Source organism: Haemaphysalis longicornis, unplaced genomic scaffold (assembly GCF_048455015.1).
Source record: "Haemaphysalis longicornis isolate Haplotype H1 unplaced genomic scaffold, Haemaphysalis longicornis Haplotype H1 scaffold_4, whole genome shotgun sequence".
NCBI lineage: Eukaryota > Metazoa > Arthropoda > Arachnida > Ixodida > Ixodidae > Haemaphysalis > Haemaphysalis longicornis.
In genome coordinates this window covers 28,114,959-28,135,578 of record NW_027526361.1, presented here as the reverse complement: position 1 = coordinate 28,135,578, position 20,620 = coordinate 28,114,959, and the positions used below count along the sequence as shown (strand labels likewise).

Genomic DNA, 20,620 nt, shown 5'->3' with positions numbered 1-20,620 from the left:
ATTGTGACTCCTTTTTTATGATCGATGCGGGTGATGCCTTATCTAGAACCATTCCTTTATCGCAATTTTCAAGCAATTGTTTTGACACACTAGAAGCCCGGTCTCCCGTACGTGCCGTGTGTCGACCTCATCAGAGTCGCCATCGCCATCAACCATCAACTGCCAGGACGCCATCGGTTCAACTAAGAAAGCTTTCGCTTTGAAATTTCAGGTGAGGTATACGCTGTCGCGGTAAACAGAGGGTGTATAATATTTTGGGTGAGCCGGCATTTCTTATTTCATGAACAACAGCAGAAATGAGGGCGAGAAAGAAAAAATGGGCCACGTAGCGCACTGCATGCGAAATTATATACGAAAGAAACAAAAAAGATTGCTTACGTAAGCTCGGGATTCGTTCTTTCAGTCTTCCATGCATAGCAAGTGAGATAGACCAGCCCGGTCTTTCGATGCTTTGATCCTTTTTTAGTGTTTTCCTATTATGTGGCTATCGAGTGATTTGTTCCTGCAACGTTCACAAGTTGCACGCACAAAACAATTCCATAAAAAAAATATTGGACTTCCGTCCATGGTCACGTTTTCCTTCGGTGAAGCTCAGGCGTTATACTCTATTCCATGTTCTTGACGACATTTGTCGCCCAACGGGCCTAGCAAAGCCTTATCATGGAGCAGCATGTTTGGAAGGGTTGTTTAAGTTTCAAATATGATGTGCATAGGTGCAAGGGATGTGGGCGCTCTGAGCTGTTTTCATTTTGACTCTACGAGACGCCAGACATACCGCAGCTCCCCTAACTCCCCTCTTGTCGAAGGAAATTAGCACAGCGCATTGCTGCATATATACTCTACCATTATAGGTCCAGTGATTTACAGTAAGTAATGTCTCAACCCCTATTTTTGGTTTTGGCAGGCGGCAGCCGTATATAGGTGTTTCGTGTTATTTTATTTCTGGTTTTGACGTGAAAGGAAACGAATCGGATTGAAGAATGAATATAATGTCACCGCTAGCTGCAGTTCTAGCTGACATGACCTACAATGCAAACCCAATCTTCTCTGGTATAGCAGGACTGCTCGCACAGAAATTAAACAAAACTATTGGGAGTAGACGCCCACTATAACGAAATCCTCTGGGCAGGAAATTAGCTACGTTATCAGCGGTACTACGTTGAAAGCGAGTGGGATATATCATACTCGCTTATAACGTATTATCATGGATCAAATAAAGAAAAAGAAATTGACTTGGGCTTTCTTTGTAGCGAGACGAACCGACAACCGGTGGACAAATACGGTGCAGTGAGGACCACGAAACACTTCGAATAAACCTAGATTTCGATTAAAGCTGTTTCGTTGCAACAACGGTTTACTGTGCTTGATTCATTCCGCCTACGCGTCTGCGTAGTCTTCGAAGCGCGGTTGACATCGTATTAAGTCTACTATAGGCCTGAACACTGCGTCATTGAAATACTTAGGCTTACCACTTTGAATAATTAAGCCTGTGCGGGTTAGAGTAAAGCGGTCTGGGAGGGGTGTTTATATTCATTGTTCAGAATCTTCGGATTAAAGCAACGAGAAATGATAAAAGTGTGCCGAATGTGCTTTGCCGCCTTGGGTTTAACCTGAAGGAGGTGAGAACAGCCGACCGTACGGGGATAGGAGAAGAGTTCAGGTATATACCATGCATGGGTTACCTTAGCCACAGACGTTGTGCTCGGAAACGTGGCACCGGTTGTCTTTTTGGCGGTCACATTTGCTTCATTGGTGAACATTACGTACCGTGGCACTTGGCCCATTTAGCTTGCCTGTTTCAATTGCAAATGCTCACACTGCATTATCTAAACTTAGAGCGATGAACAGGAAAGAGAGGAAGCATATCAACCATTAACATAGAAAATATTGGCAAGTGCATGTGTGTGTATGATAATCAGATCAAATAAGCATCACTTGATTCGAAGCAAAATGTGCGGCTGGTGCGTGGACTCAATCACTATCGCACTATATATAGCTTGTACTTATTTGTGTGTGCGTTTCTTCATTTTTCTGATAGAGGCGAAAAGCAAAAACGCCCTTGTGTACGAGATTTCGGCACACGTTAAAGATCTCCAGGTGGTCAAAACTAATCCGGAGCCCTCCACTGCGGCGTGCCTCATCGCCTGCGTTGCGTTGGCGCGTTAAAACCTACAATCAATCAAGCAATCAAATCGTTTCCTCATTTATGTTCCAGTTTGATATCTGAGCACTTCACGCCTGCCATTTTTACTTATGTAAAAATTTTGCACAAGCTTATGCACAACTAGAACCAAATACGTTTTTGCTTAAAGAAAAATCCAAGACATGTTTAGCTGTGTATATGTAACCATTAAAAACCGAAACTGTGCGTTTAAAATAAAAACAGAAAAAGTGCACCGAGTTAAAATAGAAACAAGAATGGAGAAAGCTGAACCACACACCTCTAACGTGCGCTTACTACATGGTAATAGTTTGTATTCTCGGAAAATTGAAACGTGACAGACCTCTATATACGTGCATGCATAAAAAGCAATGGTAGTTGACTGTTATATTCCTATTCATTCTGTCAAGAAAGCAAATTTAAAATGAATATATTTCTGTAAGCTCCAGTAGGTATAAATTAACCTTTGGCGTTCGTTCAGCCTCTAATCTGCAATTTGTGTGCGTCAATAATGTGCCGCTGTGAGCATACAGACATATATTAAATTCTTCTAATAAAAAAGAGGAGAAAAAAATTAGAATAATTCAAAACAAAATTTAACGTTTGCATTCGGATTTACTATTGGTTTCGGTTAAGCCTGATGATATCCAGTCAACGTAAAAGAATAGAGAAAGAGAGAAAAAAAAAACTTTATTTCCTGTCAGGTTTAAGATATATTGGTATTCTTCCGTCAGAAGAACCATGGTCAACTCGTCAATATTACCACATAGAAATTCTGTCGCAGTTGTGTTCGGCTTCGGTAACGCTTAAATGTCTGCCTGCCCTTATTTTCTTGTTGGTAAGGCAGCGTGCTGAATAAGTGAAATCTGACAGGGGGGTCCTTTTCTCTTTGGAAGGGGACACATTAGTTTCCTCCTTCGTGATAAATGTTATGACGTTCCGCGTGAGTGGTGTTCACCTTCCTTTCTCCGCCACAGCTATAGTTTCGCGATCGCACTTCGCAATAGTGCCAAGCACCTGTCTCCGTCCTTTCATGTAACACGTGCTGCTACCTGGACTCACTCTTCTATTTTGCTAGGAGCACCCACGTGAACGTCTATCAGAAATTGCACAGTGCAGTTGAACGCATTTATCCTTACAATTATTGTTTTGAGTAGCACAAGTGTATAGACATTAACAAAGGCTTGCTTAGGGGCTATAGTTGGTATTTTCTTGAATTCAATATTAACGTGCGATGCATATTTGGATGCGGAACGGGCACAGTGAAAAGACAAAACCACCACCATCGCGCACCATCGTTTGGTTTTGTCTTTTACCTGTCCCCGTCTCTCTTCCTAAAAATGCAGCGCACGTTATTATTGATTTCGAAGTGTGTAGAACCTGATATAGTTCGTGGTCCTAAACCTTGAACGAGGCGAAAGCGCCAGGTGCACTCTTTGCGAATATTTCTCAAATTGTATACGGCAACCTGGTCAAGCTAACCTGCTGGTTTCTTCACCTAATTTGCATTTGCATCACCCTCATAAACTTCACCATTAATAACTCCTCTGGTTGCGCATGCAGTTGTCATTCGTCAATTTTCGCTAACACTCCCACTTTAAGCCCCACTCGTGTTGATAAATTGTACTACTTCGCTGGTATTCATCTGCTGCACAGTAACCTGTTGGGGACCTTTATCGGTACAATTAATGATGGTGACGAACCTCTTCCATCAGTTCACACATATACTGTTTCCGGTACACAATTTTGAAAAATGCGAGTGAACTTCTCACTATAAGTTTAAAGTTCCTAAACTTGTGCCAGCATGGTTGGCAGGGTTCTCACTTCACCTCTGCCAGTTCTTTAGTTTTTGTCAACTGCTATACGCGCGAGTGGCTCGACATGCTGTCCGTCGTGCTGCAATGCACACAACGTAACTTATAGCGCACACACTTTATCCACCCGCCCAGTATCTGCATTTGTGATTTCAAAATCGAAATTAAGAACAGAAACAAAGGCAGGGCGCGCGCACCATGCACGGTTTTAAGAAAGCCAACCTTGGCACCAATACAGGCGGCGCATTAATCTGCGCGAACGCCTACAGTGCTCGCAAGTGCGAGATTGTTATGGCAAAGGTCCGCGAGGTGAGATCCGCACAAGGACGCGGGTGCCGATAATTTTAAACGCCTTATCACGAGCCCCATCGGTATGCGCTATGCCCCGAAGCTGCACTACAGGCGCGAAATTGGCTCGGAAGCAAGAGACGAAGTATCAGGCACACCCACGCCAAATGCCCGAGGACAATCTTTTATTGCACAACGACAGTTGGTGTATAACAACTTTATCGGTGTCTCTCGAGGAAATCCTGATTTTTTCCAAGCCCGAAAACAAAATTTTAAGAAGGTAAAGTGATTGTGTGCACATGTATACCTGCTAGAGGATGTATGAGTTTGCGGAGTTGCGGAACACGTGAAAACGAGAAAGCAAATGATGGATGTTCCCAAAGTGCGCTGTTAGTTTCGTTGTCTCTCAAAACTAGTTTTAGCGCCGGAAACAGTGCCCCCTGCAGTGTCATGCTCGGTCGTAGTAGCCGCTATACAGCGTAAGAGCGATCATACATGTAAACGTGTCACTGCCGAGTGATAGGCGTGCAGGCCGGAATGGCCGCAAGTGACCCGATCAAGGGCCCTTTCGCCCAAGGTGGGCCGCCATCCGTCGCCAGGTCCGAGCGAACTCTCCCGTGATTAACGGAAATCTTCCGTCACTGATCATGCCTTCGGGAGAAGCGACGATCGAGGTTCAGCGGCACCGACGGTCGGGCACCGTATCCGCTGGTCACCACTCAGCGGGCACAAACACACGGGAAAATTCGGCCTTGCTTGAACCCGCGTAATGGTTCTAACGTCTTGGGAGGAAGGAAAAGGAGCTGCCGCTCACCTGCGTCATGAGCCTGTCGGCGCCGGTGCCTTCTTCGTCCTTGAAGATGATATCCGCATTGTAGTTTGGCACGAGGTCTCGGAACCTCTTGTGTCCGCGGTCGAGGCGCCCCTCGGGCAGCCCGCTCGCTGCCAGCATGTTCTCGGGCACGTTGGGCACGTGCTGTTTGAACACCAGGGGCGTGAGCTTGCGCGGGCTGCGCCGCCGGCCGCCCCCGGGCCCCGGCGAGCAGCCCGAGGCCGTCCCGAGCAAGAGGCACAGGCAGACCCAGATCGCCGGACCCGGGTCCCGCAGGCGCATGGTCAGGTCGCCGAGACCCCCCGGTCCTCGCGCTGCTGCTGCATCGCCGCCGATACGAGCCGCGGCTGTGGCGGCTAACGCGGGCGCGCCGCGAGGGACGCCATTGGCCCGCCCAAGCCCCGCCCTGCGCGTCACGTGACGTGGGCGCTCGCTTCCGGTACGGCACGCCGGGCGCCGCCCCCTCCTCTCCCCACCGCCGAACACCCGCCGCGTGCCTCTTCGCGCCGCAAGCGCTGCGCTCCTCGACCTGGGCCGAAGACCTGAGGCATCGCGGCCGAGACGTGCCTCCTCCGCGTACGTGCGGGGCTTCTTGGTCGGCACGACTGAATCACAGGCAGTGACCGTTCGCTTCGTCTCGCAGCCGCCTCCTTCTTTCCACTGATATGAGCCGTAAAAAGAGCGCCCTTGTCTCCTTCCATCAGGACGAGAGGTGGCGGCGGGCGCTTCTGCGTGTCGCCACCCCATGGGCTATCACGTACTCGCTGCGCCCATCGGTGGCGTCATTTGCTGCCCCCTCTCCCTCTTCCTTAGCCCGGCGACCTTTGCTGGCGATCAGACGTCGGTGGACAAGTTCTTGGTTTCGTTTAATGGGGCCTCGGCGCTGCTGTCCCAGCGACTATCGTGGAAGACTTCACAGTACGGGTAGGGTGCTCTCTCAAGCGCAGCTAGATGCCTGCGGGAAAGTTCGGAGTCGCGCAGCAAATGGTCCATCTAAAGGGCGAGGTGTGTCGTCGAGAGCTGTGAACTCGGCGCCAGACACGGGGAGAATTATTGGTATCTGCAATGTTACATAACTGCAGCTGATTTCGAAGAACTGCCTTCCCTTGCAGTTTTCTTGAGGAGAGTTTTGTGAAACCACTTTCAACTGGCGTTCTGATGCACGTATTTCCAAACTAACTGAACCACGCCTTGCCACCGTGGTGACTTTGTCAACCAGCGAAGGTTCCAAAAGCTCCGGTAAATAGTGCATGCGAAATTAGTGAAAGTCCTTCGCTATATATAACAAGTTCCAATGCGAATTTTATGAAATAATTTAAGCATGTCTGTCCGCTGAAGCAAAAGGATTACCAACCACATTTCTTTACCTTGAATGGCTTAGAAGCGGGCGTAAACCGCGATTTCACGACGATCATTATTTTGCAGCCAACACACGTTCGGTTCCCGTCTCGCCTGAGGTTGCGTTTCACTTCGACGACGGTCCACACCACTTTCAAGCAGCCGAAACCACTTAAGGTGCCGGATATCTGGTCCTCGTGCCCGCGTTTTTGGTGTTTGCAAGTTAACTGTTCCGAGCATTCGGTCGACCGGTTGCCAAGCTCGGACGTCTTAACCCAGCGCATGCTTATAGAAAGGCCACGAGTAGCCAGCAAGTACCGGGGCATGCCGGACTATAATGACGCCACCCACGGGGTCGGTGCTCGCACCATCATGCACCGATGAGCTCGCAATTAAAAATGTTTATACTCCCCCCCCTCCCTCCCTCCCTCCCTCCCTCCCTCCCTCCCTCCCTCCCTCCCTCCCCCCCCCCTCTCCTCTCTCTCTCTCTCTCTCTCTCTCTCTCTCTCTCTCTCTCTCTCTCTCTCTCTCTCTCTCTCTCTCTCTCTCTCTCTCTCTCTCTCTCTCTCTCTCTCTCTCTCTCCGCTACCCATTGCAGCAGCCTATGCCTTGAGCGAACTTCGGCAGTCAGCGTATAACAACCGCCTGCATCGTCTTCGCACTTCTCGAGCGTTTCTTACGGGGATCCCTACAAGTTTTTATGCTCTTACGGTGCATATGAGAAACGATCACCCATTTGGCAGGGCTTCTTAAGGCAACCAAAACTGATGAAAACATTCGGAAAAAATGTTTCGAAAATGCCGCGGACATGCGGACGTGTTTGTTTCCTATTTTAAAGATATTTTGTGTTTTTACACTTTCACTAATTTCCCTATCATGGCATTCTTTACCATCTTTTTTTTTCTTTTCAGTGTGTGAGTGTGTTGTCACAGGGCCCCCACTTGAAATGAAATCCTGCGTATACGCGCTACAGGGTGGTGGGGTAATTTCGAGACATAGGTTCTGAAGAGATGTAGTACCTCTTAGCTCTTAGGCTAGACGTATACATCTCATCGTCAACAAAGTAAATGTATCTGTCAATTGCAGGGTGCTCAGGTGCACGGTCTTCGTTTTGCCACTTCGGCGAGCGCCTAAGGGTGTGTGCTAGAAAGCATTCGCTGAACTCTTCTGGCCCCACTTGCCGCCTCTCGCTGCCACTTTTCCTCCGTAAGTGGAGTGGCGAGCTCGCTGCGTCGTCCGAAGTCGTACCTGCGGATCCCGTTCTTTTGGCTTTCTTCAATCTTCAGATCTTTTGGCTTTCTTCAATCCGTGCGGATCATTAACAGAAAACTATCATCGGCAAAGTGGAGAGGGAGAAAATGCTAGGGCAAGAAGTGTGAGGGAAAGGGCACCGAGGAGGCAAGAAAAAAATGGGGTTAGGGAGGTCCCAAGAATCAAACCCGGACCTTTAAGCCGTGAAGCCGGCCACCCCAGAGGCCCGAGGGGTACGGGGCCAACAGAGGCGGCGAACAATGACATGTGCAGCCAAATGGAAAGACAAAATTGTGTTGGCACGCAGTGCGCAAACCTACTAGGAAAAGAGGCCATATAGGAATTTACACAGGTATTAGAGCAAGGTGGGTTAACTTTGAAGCGGAAAAAAATAATTAAACCTAACAACGAATTCAGGCGCCCATAGTGCAGTTTTTTTTCTACCAATGTTGCTACAGACGTGAGAAAAATGGTTGGAAAACAGTAATCAAGAACGAGAAAAGTGTAAACCTTATAACCCCCAAATTAAGCACAACAGAAAACAACTAAAAGACCGCCGCCGCAAAAAAACAAAACAAAAAAAAACAATACAAAAGAAGAAAACTAGGGAAAAACATTTTCCGTGGTCGGAATCGAACCTACGTCCCTCGCGTTATGAAACCGGTGTCTATCTGGTTGAGCTACTTTTTTTTATTTATTGCACGGAAGACTAGCCAGAAAAGGTTTAAAATCACACCCTAACTGCAATGACAGTACGTCCACCGACACACATTTTAAAAGTCAGGAAGACACACGCACTCCTCAAGAAAACGCAACCAGTCCAGCGGCTGCGATTGGGCCGCATAGACACTTTATACACAGGCGCACATTGTTCGCGGAAAATTGACTTAGCTTCCCAAGGTTCCTCCGCATTGCGGTCACTCATGCGACATTTCCATAGGTCCCTTAGCGACACAGTGGTTTTAGATGCAAAGCAAATCTTAGTCGACCCTTCGTCGTCCGGCGTCCGCACCTCTCTCACTACGCTATATAAAAAAGAAATAGTTAGCGCCGCCCGGTTTCGATTCCACGACTGTCTGGCCGAACGGGAGGTACGTGGCGCTCTTCCCACTGCGCTACAAAACCGAGACAGGAGCAAGTACTACGAACGCGCCTTATGTCCTTGACTCATTCAAACTATGCCAAGAAGCTACTGATGCAACGAAGGCACGCGAAGCTGAACGTCAACGGAAACGACGAACTGAAAACTTTATACGAAAATGTTGAATTTCCCGTGGGAAAGCTGTGGCGGGAAGCGCCACGCGCCTTGCAGCTCAACCAGAGAAGAGGACGAAGAGCGGGGTAGGAGCGTGAGCACGCCATAAAGAAAGACGAGAACCAGGAGGTGTTTGATCAGGTAACGCCGGTGTCGGTCTCTTCGCTGTCTCTACATTTCTCTGTCTCTACATGGGGGTTCACACTACGTTCCCATTCTTGCTCCGATAAATGAAACAACATAACGGCAACACAATGAAACCTACACGGAACCCCTATGATGCTTCGCATCCTCCTCATGGTTCCCCACGGGAAGATAGTGTAATTTTTTTTGGCTCCCCTTAGGCGGTGCAACGGCTGGCTCGAGCCCGAATCTCGAGCCCGAATTTCTGACAGTCGTAACACGTTTGTGACCTCGCACAAGTGGGATGCAACCTCGCACAAGTGGGATGCTTAAAAAAACAATAAATAAGAAGCTGTGGACCTCTTTGGGGGGAGCGATCGCCCCCTTAGTCCCCCCTCCTCCCTGGGGCCGCCACTGCCACGAGCCCAGGGCTGTTGATTTTTCAAGGTTCACCTCAGCTCCACTTACATCGCAAAACCGCTGTATCAGCGTCATTTCCTCCAAATCACCGTTCTTGTCTGTACAAAAAATGGCAAGGTCACCTGCATTGGCCAAAGCTTTGATTTCATAGTTTGCCAGGGAGAAACCATGAATGGCACTGCTTTGGAGGAAGGTACAAACCGAATAAAAGGGGCGATAACGGGCAACCTTGCCGTATATACGGAGGATCTATAAGGGGAATAGGTGTATAGTTTGCGGTTTATGATCAGCCCATGGTCGTGCAGCTTCTAGAACACAGAGATATGCCTTTATACAAGGCTTCCCCAATCCCAGATGCTTTAGCTATCGTCGCATTCGGGGCGCACGGCATTTACTTCGGGTTCGCAGCGCTGGCGTTGACTCGGGACTTTGGCTCAGTCGAACTTGGCTTCGGCTAACCCAGTTTGCATATAGAAAGCTTCGCTTTTTACCCATGTGTCTCTTAAGAAAGGGGGATGACCGAAGAAAAGCCAAGTTAAAGCTAGGGCAAGTCCACCAGCTCCACTGTTCCTCGGCAATCACATCTCCGTTGCGAAGGCGGCCGAATTTCGTATTCTGCAGCCAGGTGGCAGCTACAGGTGAAATAGGCAGCGTTAGTTTTCAGCCGCTCAGCTGACGTGCGTCGAAAACTGAATCCTTCTTACCTAAGCCATCGTGGTCACAATGCAGCTCGTAGGGTAGGCAGAATTGAGAAGAGAAAAAAATTAGCAGTGGCTCAGCTCGGCTATGCCAGGATATACGTATAGCGTGAGCTAAGGTCCAGATGATTATTCTTAGGTTTCCTGGTTGTCTAAGATTAGCTGATTATCATGCTTACTGCTGCTAAAACGATTTCCAATCCAATCCAATTCAATTTGAATCCAGTCCAATCCAATCCAAATCCAAATCCAATCCAATCCAGTCGCGGCGGCGTCGGCTACGGCGCGCCACCTGTGCGCCGTGAGACGTCACTGCCCCTCGCGCATGCTCAGCAAAGCTCTCCAGGAGCCACGCGAAACTGCTCAACCTCGGCCAGCGTAGCTCACGCTACAAAAGACCGCTCAACCTCGGCCAGCGTAGCTCACGCTACAAAAGACCGGTTAAGGCATCTCGCAGCCTCAATGCACCAAAAGTGAGCTCACGTATGTGAGCATCGCGTATATGTTGTAGTCTAAACAAGCTCGAGACTTGTTGTCAGAGCTGTTGTAGACAAGCGTCAAGCTCGTCCGTTTCAGCTTTTTGACAAACCTGGACTTCGGAAGCTTCTTTAAAGGAAAACCAGATGCTGATTTTAATGTAGCCTCTTGTTTGATGAAAAGTAAATTTTCCGAGCTAGTTGACGATCCCGAATCCGAAGACCTTTCTGCGATCATTGCGGCACATAAGCATCCTCTACCTTCGCAGGGCCGTCTACACATCGCGTCGCCCTCAAATCATTCCTCACAGGTTTATCTTCATCGGACCCAAAAGTCGTGTTCAGAACTTTTGGGTATATCTATACTTTTTAGGCAAAAGACTGATTGAAGCTTATTCATTAGCAATTTCTTCCTTTGTTGTTTTAAAGCGAAAGCTTTCTTAGTGTGACCGATGGCGTCCTGTAAAAAAAGAAAATAAAATAAAAGAAAAAAAGAACTAATACACCGCTTGGTTGACCGAAGAGCCCTGATAAGATCTCTGGACACACGTCACGTGCGTGAAAGCGGGTTTCCATTGCGTCGAGACGGTTACTCGAAAATACCGAGAACGTAATGGTTTTATGACAAGTCACGCATCGATGAGGACGAAGGAGTGCAATTTTATTTCTTTATCTCATCGACCACGTATCGGTAAATATTTAGATCCTTCGTGTAGATGTGTTTGCTTTGTGCACGAAAAATCGTCGGGTTCGTTTGCGATTTGGGTCTTTGAAAGTTTGACGATCGATTGGACGCACTCTCATGAAGCGATCGTTGGACGCACTTTCAGCGAAAGTTTTGACGCACTTTTAACGCACTTTGGATGTTAGAAATTTTTCGCGCTTCTCTCAGTTTTATTTAGGAAGGGATGGCAAATTTTTTTTCTAATATTATCTGAGGATAGACGTCTTTGTCCTGCGCAACCGTGTCTTTAACATGGCTGATGAAGTTGGCCATACGATAGGCCTGCTGACTGGATGAACTACTGGGCGAAGCCCCTTAGGGGCTGGAGCTGTTGGCGTCTCCTGTCGTCGTCGTATTCGTCGTCTCAAGTAGTCACTGTACTAAAACAACGGAAAACTCGTTTACGCCTCGCGCGAGAACGTCTAAAAAAAAACACCGGGACACCCGTTGACGCCTCGCGCTTGCTTCGTGCTTCAAAGACAAAAGACTTTTACAGCAAAGCCGTGTACCTCCACCCCCCAACGGTTTTATCTCTGTTGGCAAAAACGCCAAGGAGCCAAGAATACACTTATACACTGCATGCTTCGCTCCTCCCAAGGTTTCACGTTAGTGGACATGGCCCGGGATTTTTCCTGACCCTTTACTCGGTAAAGCGTATACAGGTTAGCTTAATGGAAAACTGTATTTTGTTTAGTTTTAATCTTGCATTATAGATGGGTGCTCGCCGTGTTGACCCCGGGGGAGGGAGGGAGAGAGAGAGAGAGAAAGAAAGAGAGAGAGAGAAAAATAGAGAGAGAGAGGGAGAGACAGGGAGAGAGAGATAGAGAGGGAGAGAGAGATAGAGAGGGAGAGAGAGGGGGAGAGAGAGAAAGAGAGATAGAGGGAGAGAAAGACAGAGAGGGAGGGAGAGACAGAGAGAAGAGAGAGAGAGAGAGAGAGAGAGAGAGAGAGAGAGAGAGAGAGAGAGAGAGAGAGAGAGAGAGAGAGAGAGAGGTGGGGGGAGGGTGGGGGGGAGGGATGGAGGGAGGGAGGGAGAGGGAGATTATTTTTGATGAGTTGGGCGATGTTGTCCGGGCTAAATCCAGGTAAAAAATGAATAAGTAAAAAATTGCAGGACGCAAATCTTTTTACTTTGTTTTGCGCATTTGAGGGCGCGAGCAAGATTTCAAAACGAAGCTCGGTGAGCCACTTAAGAAATCGCATATCATTTGAACAACTTCTGCTGGGAAGCTAAACTGGCGTCGATCGTGAAAGAACACGGACTTCAATAAACTACACTGTGAATTTCTTGGCATTCGGCGAGGGGATACATCCCAATATAAGACGTGCTTTGAAAATGGCCATAATGTTCACTGCGACGACATGTTGTCACGATTGTGCGCTCGTTTAACGGGATTCGGTGTGTGAAAACATGGTTTCGTTTGACGGTGTCCGGCAACTGTCTGTCTGGACTCGGCATGCTTCCGCTGCCTCGTGAAAAAAATAAAAAAATAAATAGGAAAGGTAGAAAGCGTTCGCAGAGTTAACCACTTTGTGACGCGTGGATGTAGGCGCATTGTGCGTATATTATGGGTACAGCAAATACCATTTTTTTTTAATTTTGTATAACAACATAATTTGATTTTACAAGGTTATCTGATGGGTGCAAGACAATTATTTGGAGACCCTGCGTCGTGGATCGTTCTGCTTAATGAAATGTTGTCGTTATGTAACGCGTGATTTCTTGTTGTGATGTATACGTGTTAAAAATATTTTGAAACCTAATTGCGACCCTTAAGAGCAGAAAAGAGATTTCGTTGTAAAATCCCTCGGATGCCGTGGAATTTTTTAATAATATTTTTATGCCCCCTCCCCCCTCGTAAGGTGGTACAACAGGTTTTCCCTCTCAAGAAAAAATACTGCCGACGCCCCTCCCGTGCCTCTAACCCCACAACCCGAGCTGGATCCTTGGTCCTGCCTCCATAAACGGTGCTGCAGCACCACCCGTTTTAGAGACAACTTTACAACGTACCGCATGATATAGTCCTCCTAGAGAATCTTTATGTGAACAGCTGTCGCTGTAGCTCGTATATCCCCGTTGTAGCCATCTGTGAATATAAAAATATTTCAGTGCCACTCCGCTCTCTGAAGGTGAGTGGCCAGCGGAACTATTTGTGGGCGACTGGTTGTCCACAAACTCCCGCTCAATCAGTGACCGCGCCGTCGCGCTAAAGTAGCGTTCAGCAGGAATATAGCCAGGCCGACATCTTGCGTTTTCCGCCTCCAGGTATTCGGGGTCCTGACAAGCATTGCGCTTGCGCTTGGCGTCCGCGGCCCGGTCGTCGTCGGTGGTCTCCTTCCGCCTCGTTTGTGTCCATTGCCACTATTTTTTTTCTTTTGAGTAGGCTTCACTGTGCAACAAACAATGTGGGAAAGCCAGCTTGCAAAAGATCAAACTTCCACCGATCTCCTTATAGCCGTCTTCACTTCTCCAGACAAATGAATTTTCGTGGAGGCATTTTTTTTTCGTGAAAATAATGTCATCTTCAGGTGCCTGAGGTGAACAGGGGGTCGAAGGGAGAAAGTGTGACAAAGTGAGGAGGGGGGATCCCCGCACGTTTCCCTTCTGTAAAATCGTACCGCGTGTTCAAATAAGCGCCACGATGCACCAATTAGACCCATGCCAGGGAAGGAACATTTCCAAAGTTTCGCTTCTACAGGTTCCATACATGGGTGATTTAACTCTGGGGCACTTGTAATAAGAAGTACCCAAGTTCCGTGTCCGCGTGACGGCCATTCGGCTAGCGTTGTCATGTATTTGATTAGTCGGCAAAGAGAAATCTGGCGAAATGAATTTGACCGTTCTTTATTTTAGCAATGGGGTTAAAACAGTTTCTTCTATTTAATTGTATCTCCATAAAGAACAACAATGCGGTTGCCAGAGGAAACGCCATTTACAACCAGTCTCATTTCTCAGTATAAACCACGTGCAAGTGAAGAAAAGACATGGAGATTTCCCACGAAAAGCGCTCCAGAAATGCGAAGCAGATCTGGAAGGTTTTACGCTGACATTTGACGTTTGCTTAGATGTAGTGAAGGGCAGGGCGACGACAGAAGAGACGGGGCCAAATACGAAAGATGCACAGCCGGGATCGGTGTCGACTTCTTTAAACTGGTGTAGACTGCTACAAAGATGAGGGCTACAAAAGGTGTATCATGCACAGATGAGCGATTGTTTTCAAAATGCGGGGGAGCGGACTTCTGAATTATTTGTGTGGTGAAATGTAGCGTGGGGTGAAATTGGTGGTGAAATGTAGCCGACGGGGCTTTCCTTTATCTTAGCACGCAGACATGCTGGTGCTTGTAAGAGGAAATTCAAATTAAATCCTGTTTTATGCCCGTTTTTCGGAACTCCAGTTACCCGAGAATGACTTGGTGTTGCGTGAATCGGCTGAACTTGAGGGTTAAGGCTCTCCACGAAGTCTTGGGGAAACCAAGAAATCATTATGACTAAAGCAATTAAGTGAACGATTAAGCTGGATGAGGTGGAGGAAGTTTTCAACCGTTTTTACCTCTGTGAACTATGATATGAACTGTGCATCATTCACTTGAAGGTATTCGGACGACGAGGGGCAACGCACCCGCGGTGAAAAAAACTAATCATGGTTGCTGGGACTGAAGGCCTGTGGATTTATTTCTCCTTTTTTTTTGTAAGGGAAGTTATTTTCTTTCTTGCACGTGCCTACGCATGGAATCTCATAACGTTACCCACGTGCCTGTTTATTTCTAAGGAAATCGGTTACCAAACTTAGATCATTCGCCACGCGTCTCGTATACGATTGAGCGGTCAAATTTAGCGCACATGCCAATGCTGACCAGAAAGCGCCCTTCCCCCTCTTTGACGGAGCGCAGCCGTGTTCGAAAAGAACGCAACAGGCGTGTAAGTTGGCGCTATAAGCCTACGCACGTTACATTGTAGGCACGTTCAATACCTGGGGCGGAGCACAAGGTCTCGCCTTACCTGGGAATATTTGTGCAGGTCGCGAAGATGAGATACACGCTTGCTACACTCGCTGTTCGTGTTATCTTTCACCGCGGGCGAGTTAGCCCGAGGCAGTGGGGGGGTGGCGAAGCGGCACGTTGCTCACGCCCCGACGGGCATTCAAGCGCATCCACTGAAACCGAGCGAACAGTTTATAGGCTGCCAGCGTGAAAGAATTTGCATGCGCAACACGTTGGTCTCGAACACCACGGTTGCGTTCCGCCTGTTCGCGCAAGGATGCGTTGCCGGAGCGCTTGTATGTCCCTGAAACTTTTGCGGCAGACTGTGCACGACGACGAGGGCCAGGTAAGGCACACGGCGAGCCGTCCGTGCGCGCGCACCCTCGCGACCAGCCCGCGCCTGCAGCGCCGACTCGCTCTCCCGGCGCAGAGCTGGCCGCAGCGGCGGCGGCGGGGTCCCGTTGAGCGGAGTGTCCGGCTGCGCCGCATACTTTCCCACGCTGCGGGCCGGCGAGATGCCGATCGCGGCTTTTACGAGCGCACCGGCAGCCTGGCTGCTCCTGCGGCAGATAAAGCAGCGCCCAAGGTGCGCCGCCGACGACGGCCGCGCACGGACCACCGCTGAGAGCCGCGTGCGCGCACGGCCGCCGCCACCCTTGCGCTACCTGGTGCGGCCGGCGTGCCCTGCGCGCCCTTCGAACTCGCGCCGTGACCGGCCGTGGTCAGAAGCACGCGAGCAGATGCTGTATAGTCGCTCGAACAGCGGCAACCCGATGGGGCCTAAATGCCGCATACCGCTAGGTGGCTGATTGATTTAATGCATCTTAAAGGTTTCGTACACTTTCTAGAAAGTGTATGACAGCTGCATCTGACCGGTACTCACGTACGGGGCAGAAACTTGGAGGCTCACTAAGAGGGTTCAACTTAAATTGAGGACGACTCAGTGAGCAATGGAACGGAAGATGATAGGTGTACATTAGGGACAACAAGAGAGCGGTGTGGGTCAGGGAATAAACGCGTGTTATGGACATATTAGTAGAAATTAAGAAGAAGTAATGGGTGTGGGCAGGGCATGTACCACGAAGGCAAAACAACCATTGGTCATTAAGGGTAACAGAGTGGATCATTAGAGAAGGCAAGCGTGGCAGGAGGCGGCAGAAAGTTAGATGGGCAGATGATATCAAGAAGTTTGCGGAAATAAATTGGCCGCAGTTAGCACAGCACCGGGATAATTGGAGATTAATGGGAGATTCCTTTGCCCTGCAGTTGGCGTAGATAGGCTGGTGGTGGTGATGATGATGATGATGATGATGATGACGACGATGATGAAAGGCGTCATTCCTCATACACTTTGTAAAAGGTTGATAGGTAATTAAGGAAGATATGTGAAAGCATTGTGCAACATCTGATGTCTGCTCAGTAAAACAAATTTAATTACCAAACGAATCAATGGGCCCTATCGGGACTGTGGGCGGCAGGGGCTACGCCAGCCTTCCTACCAATTTGCGCCTTGTTTCCATCACTCTGGAGATCAAGTATTGTATTCTAAAACCTGTCATGAGGCCTCCTATAGCCCAAGGCGTGGTATTTCACCAATGGTCCGCATTCAGGGTGTACGCTGTGTTGATCTGCAGCTTTGGCACAAAATTTTATCCATTGCACGCATTGCAATCATACGACCAGGGGCGTAATCCAGAGGCAGTTTAACAATCAACATTATCAAGAAAGCTTCAAGCATACTGCGAAAATACAGGTAGTACAAGTCGATCACGACTGAATAGCTGCATGGTGACTACGAAGGCAAGTGAGATTGGCAACAACGTGGGTGTACAGAATAATGAAGCAAGATATATTCAGGTCTGGAAATAGGAAGAATAAAAGGATGTATGACGCCATTCTTTGCTATGCTTCTTCGGTCTGTTCCGCACACACAGCTGATTTTTTTTTTAGCCTGAACTTCACGCGTACCTGGGCCTCAACATTCGTCCCACAACACTACCGACTGAGACCTACTCTGGGTACCAAGTGAGTTCCTGCCATAAGTCAGGGAGGCCCGTCGCTAGGGCACGCTGCTGCCAACATGTGGCGCATCCTACAAACTCACAGCTTCCCCCACAGAACCACGCTCACACACACGCACCCATACAAGTTTCCAACACCACACTGCCCTCATTGCCACCAACGTGATACACACTTTCATTCGCTCTGTGAGTGTTCACACGGCCCATTTCCCCACTACCCCTCACCCCACCACTGGGGACAGGCCTGGAGCTCGGACCTGGCGGTTCAGGAAACTCTAACCGCACGGGCCCTTGCGGTCGCCGAAGCCATATGGGCCTCGGGCATCTCTTCCCCCTAAATTTCAGTTGTAAAATAAAGTGGTTCTCCTCTCTCTCTCTTTCTCTCTCTCTTTCTCTCTCTCTTTCTCGACAGAATGAGAACGTGCACGTGGGACGTACAAGCCGAGAGCATGTGGATGATTGGCTGACGCCACTGGGTTTAACTTGTTCAGCTTGAGCCTGTCTTGCTGGAGGTTTACGTTCGTAACCTCCACGTCTATACTGCGATTAGCGTGGGCAGATTCTTCCTTGGGCTACTTATACATTACCTTTCGTTGCCCTCCTCCCGTCCTATAGATTCCATCCTCGTTCCTCTGCTTTTCAGCAACCTTGTTTACATCATCACCAGCACCCATGGTGATGATGTAAACACCAGCACATCACCATTCACATTTACAGCTCATTGATCCGCTGTTCAACCGTCTTCCTTTGCCTCATTCTCACTTGCGATTACTGTTCCGCTGAAACTGTCCACTCCGACATTGTCTGGTCCCTGTCATTGCTGAGTGTCGCTTCCTTTATAGCAATAGGTCCAAAAAATGTCCGTTTTAACTGTTGCTCAACGCCAATCTGGCGAACAACCAGAGGAAGGAAGGAACCAGTGCCGCGGCCACCGTATTAGGACCTGTTTGAAACGCCGCTCGACAAACCTTACAGATGCCCAGAAGTGTCTTGGGTGCATTCTATATTTGGCCGAAGCAAATTAGGTGTCCAGCCGGTCACCCGTTTCTCGGTTGCTTGGATGATCCACCTTGGACTAGGAGCGTCCTTGTGCCTGCAAGTCCATGCCGTAGAAACTCAGCTCAAACTCCGTAAGCAGCTCGTTGCCCTGCTGAAAAATCAGCCAGGGAAACACCTCGTGTGCACATGCAACATGTTGCTTTTTTTTGCAGCGTAGTATAAGCCAGGTCCACAGACATTGGCCTGAATGTTCAGTTGGCAGGTGACTGCGGTGCTCGGCAAGTTGCGTGTCGCGTGTTTAGCCATGCACCGCTGTTATATGCCAGCGTGGCGCCCAGTTCGACGCCAGTTTCGACCACGTCTTTCAAGGAATTTATCAACCAAAGGTAACTGAAAGAGGTGACAAGCACTGTCGTGACAAGGGCGGTCATTGTCACGCGGAAGTCGAAAAGGCACAGGAGGCAGTCCTTCAGGACGTTGTTTTGGATCAGTGCCCGGAAGTGGTGACGTCGGCGATCCCCTGTCCTCTAGTTGTCAGGAGTTTTATTTATCATCTTTTGCGTCCACATATGTATGATCGCGTATGATTTGCCCAAGGGTTCTTCGAGGGGAGTATATAGGGCCGACGTTTACGTTGAGACTGACCACGGCACCTTCCCCGTATACAGGTTCCGAGTCCTCTCTGTTGGTACATGTCTGGTCGGCGCCCGCCTTCTGGTCTTCAAAAGCGTAGGTGACCCCTCATCTCCCCCTCCTGACCAGAAACCAAGGGCCCTGAGCCCTTTGGTTTCACTGAAGTGTTTTCCTCCTCCTCCCTGTAGCATTCTGCTCTCTTTACCTTCAACCTCACCGTTCGAAAGTTTCCCAATCTTCTGCGAGTTCGGGAGGGGCGCTGTTTCCAGCAGTGTGGCGACCATACACACGTTGCAAGCAATGAGGAATTTGATAGATTGTGTAGAGAAGGGCGCTACTTTTTTTTGCGCATTATTTTGGCGCATAATTCGGCCTTCCAAAACCTTTGCTCCTAAATGCATAAGAATAGCGGTCGCAAATGGCTTTCTAGACAGAAGGATGCATCAGTCAACATGTGTACCGTATTTAGAAGATTCTAATGCGCTACCTCCCATTATAACGGGCTGGTAAGATTACTTAGGAAAATTAAAAAAAATGTATTTTGACGCCGATTCCCGCGCATGCAGATGGGAAAAGCAACGCCACGTACCTGGCGGAAGGCAATTTATTTGATGCACGCAAATGTGGCAGCAGAAATCCATTGTGCATCATACATTTATTTATCCAGCTACTACTGTCATATTAAAACTTGCGCGGAGAACGTTGATTTTATTGATTGTAGGGTTTAACGCGCCGAAGCAACGCAGGCGATGAGGCACGCGGTAGGGGAGGGTTCCGGAATAATTTTGACAACATGGCAATCTTTAACGTGCGCCGAAATCTCGTACACACGGGCGTTTTTGCCTTTTGCCTCCACCAGAAAAGCGGCCGCCGCGGCCGGAAACCGAACCCGCGTCCTCGCGCGATGAACATTAGAAGAGTTTGCTATATCAAGCGGCTCGACCTTCATAATTATAGACGTGGTTTATTCACTGCTAATCTATGATTTCCGCATTGGGAGTGCGCTCAGGGCCGGTGAAGCCTTGCATGAAAATATGGCTCTGCTTTGTTTACGTCAATAGCGCAATCATACTTGTGTCTCCGCTACACCCAGTATGCATGACGCTGCCCGTCTACCCTCACTGTCGACAAATTCGTATCAAAAGACGAATGAGTTTTACCGGGTCCGGAGAGACACTGGCTTTAAAATGGCTTTCAATACCTCATTCACTCGCACGTGTGTACTGTTCCGACAATTTTTTACACCTTGATCACCTACTAATGAGGCAGCCGGCGTATATCACCCGGTCGCATGAAAAACAGGCAGGCCACGCCGACAGCCCCTTTCATTGCTAGCGATTGGGTTGGCGCAGCAGTACGACCATCGTTCACGGCCGGACATGACTGCATCTCGGCGGAGAGTCGCCCTGTTGGCACAGGTTGGGCGCTCATCTGGGCAAACAGGGGCTACGGTCACGGGGTCTATTTGCGCGGCACGAATGGCCTTCTCGGGGGGAACCGCTCCTCTCGAGTGGGACTCTCGCGAGGAGCAGAGAAAAACAGGCGGACGGCGATCGACTCCCGAGAGGGCACGCGAACCACGAGGAACGGAGCATCCAGGGAGGCC

General features: G+C 48.9%; 2 protein-coding genes across 2 annotated transcripts in view; one reads left to right on the top strand and one right to left on the bottom strand.

Moving 5' to 3' along the window:
• Positions 1 to 5,699, bottom strand: part of Hh (hedgehog signaling protein) — a 61,117-nt gene extending 55,418 nt beyond the window's left edge. Inside the window, exon 1 of the mRNA XM_077706223.1 lies at positions 5,078 to 5,699. Coding sequence (XP_077562349.1) covers positions 5,078 to 5,377 — 300 coding nt within the window. The 5' untranslated portion in view covers positions 5,378 to 5,699. The remainder of the gene's footprint in view (positions 1 to 5,077) is intronic.
• The window catches only part of LOC144178402 (uncharacterized), a 190,383-nt gene that overhangs the window by 104,164 nt on the left and 65,599 nt on the right, over positions 1 to 20,620 (top strand). The window lies entirely within an intron of this gene.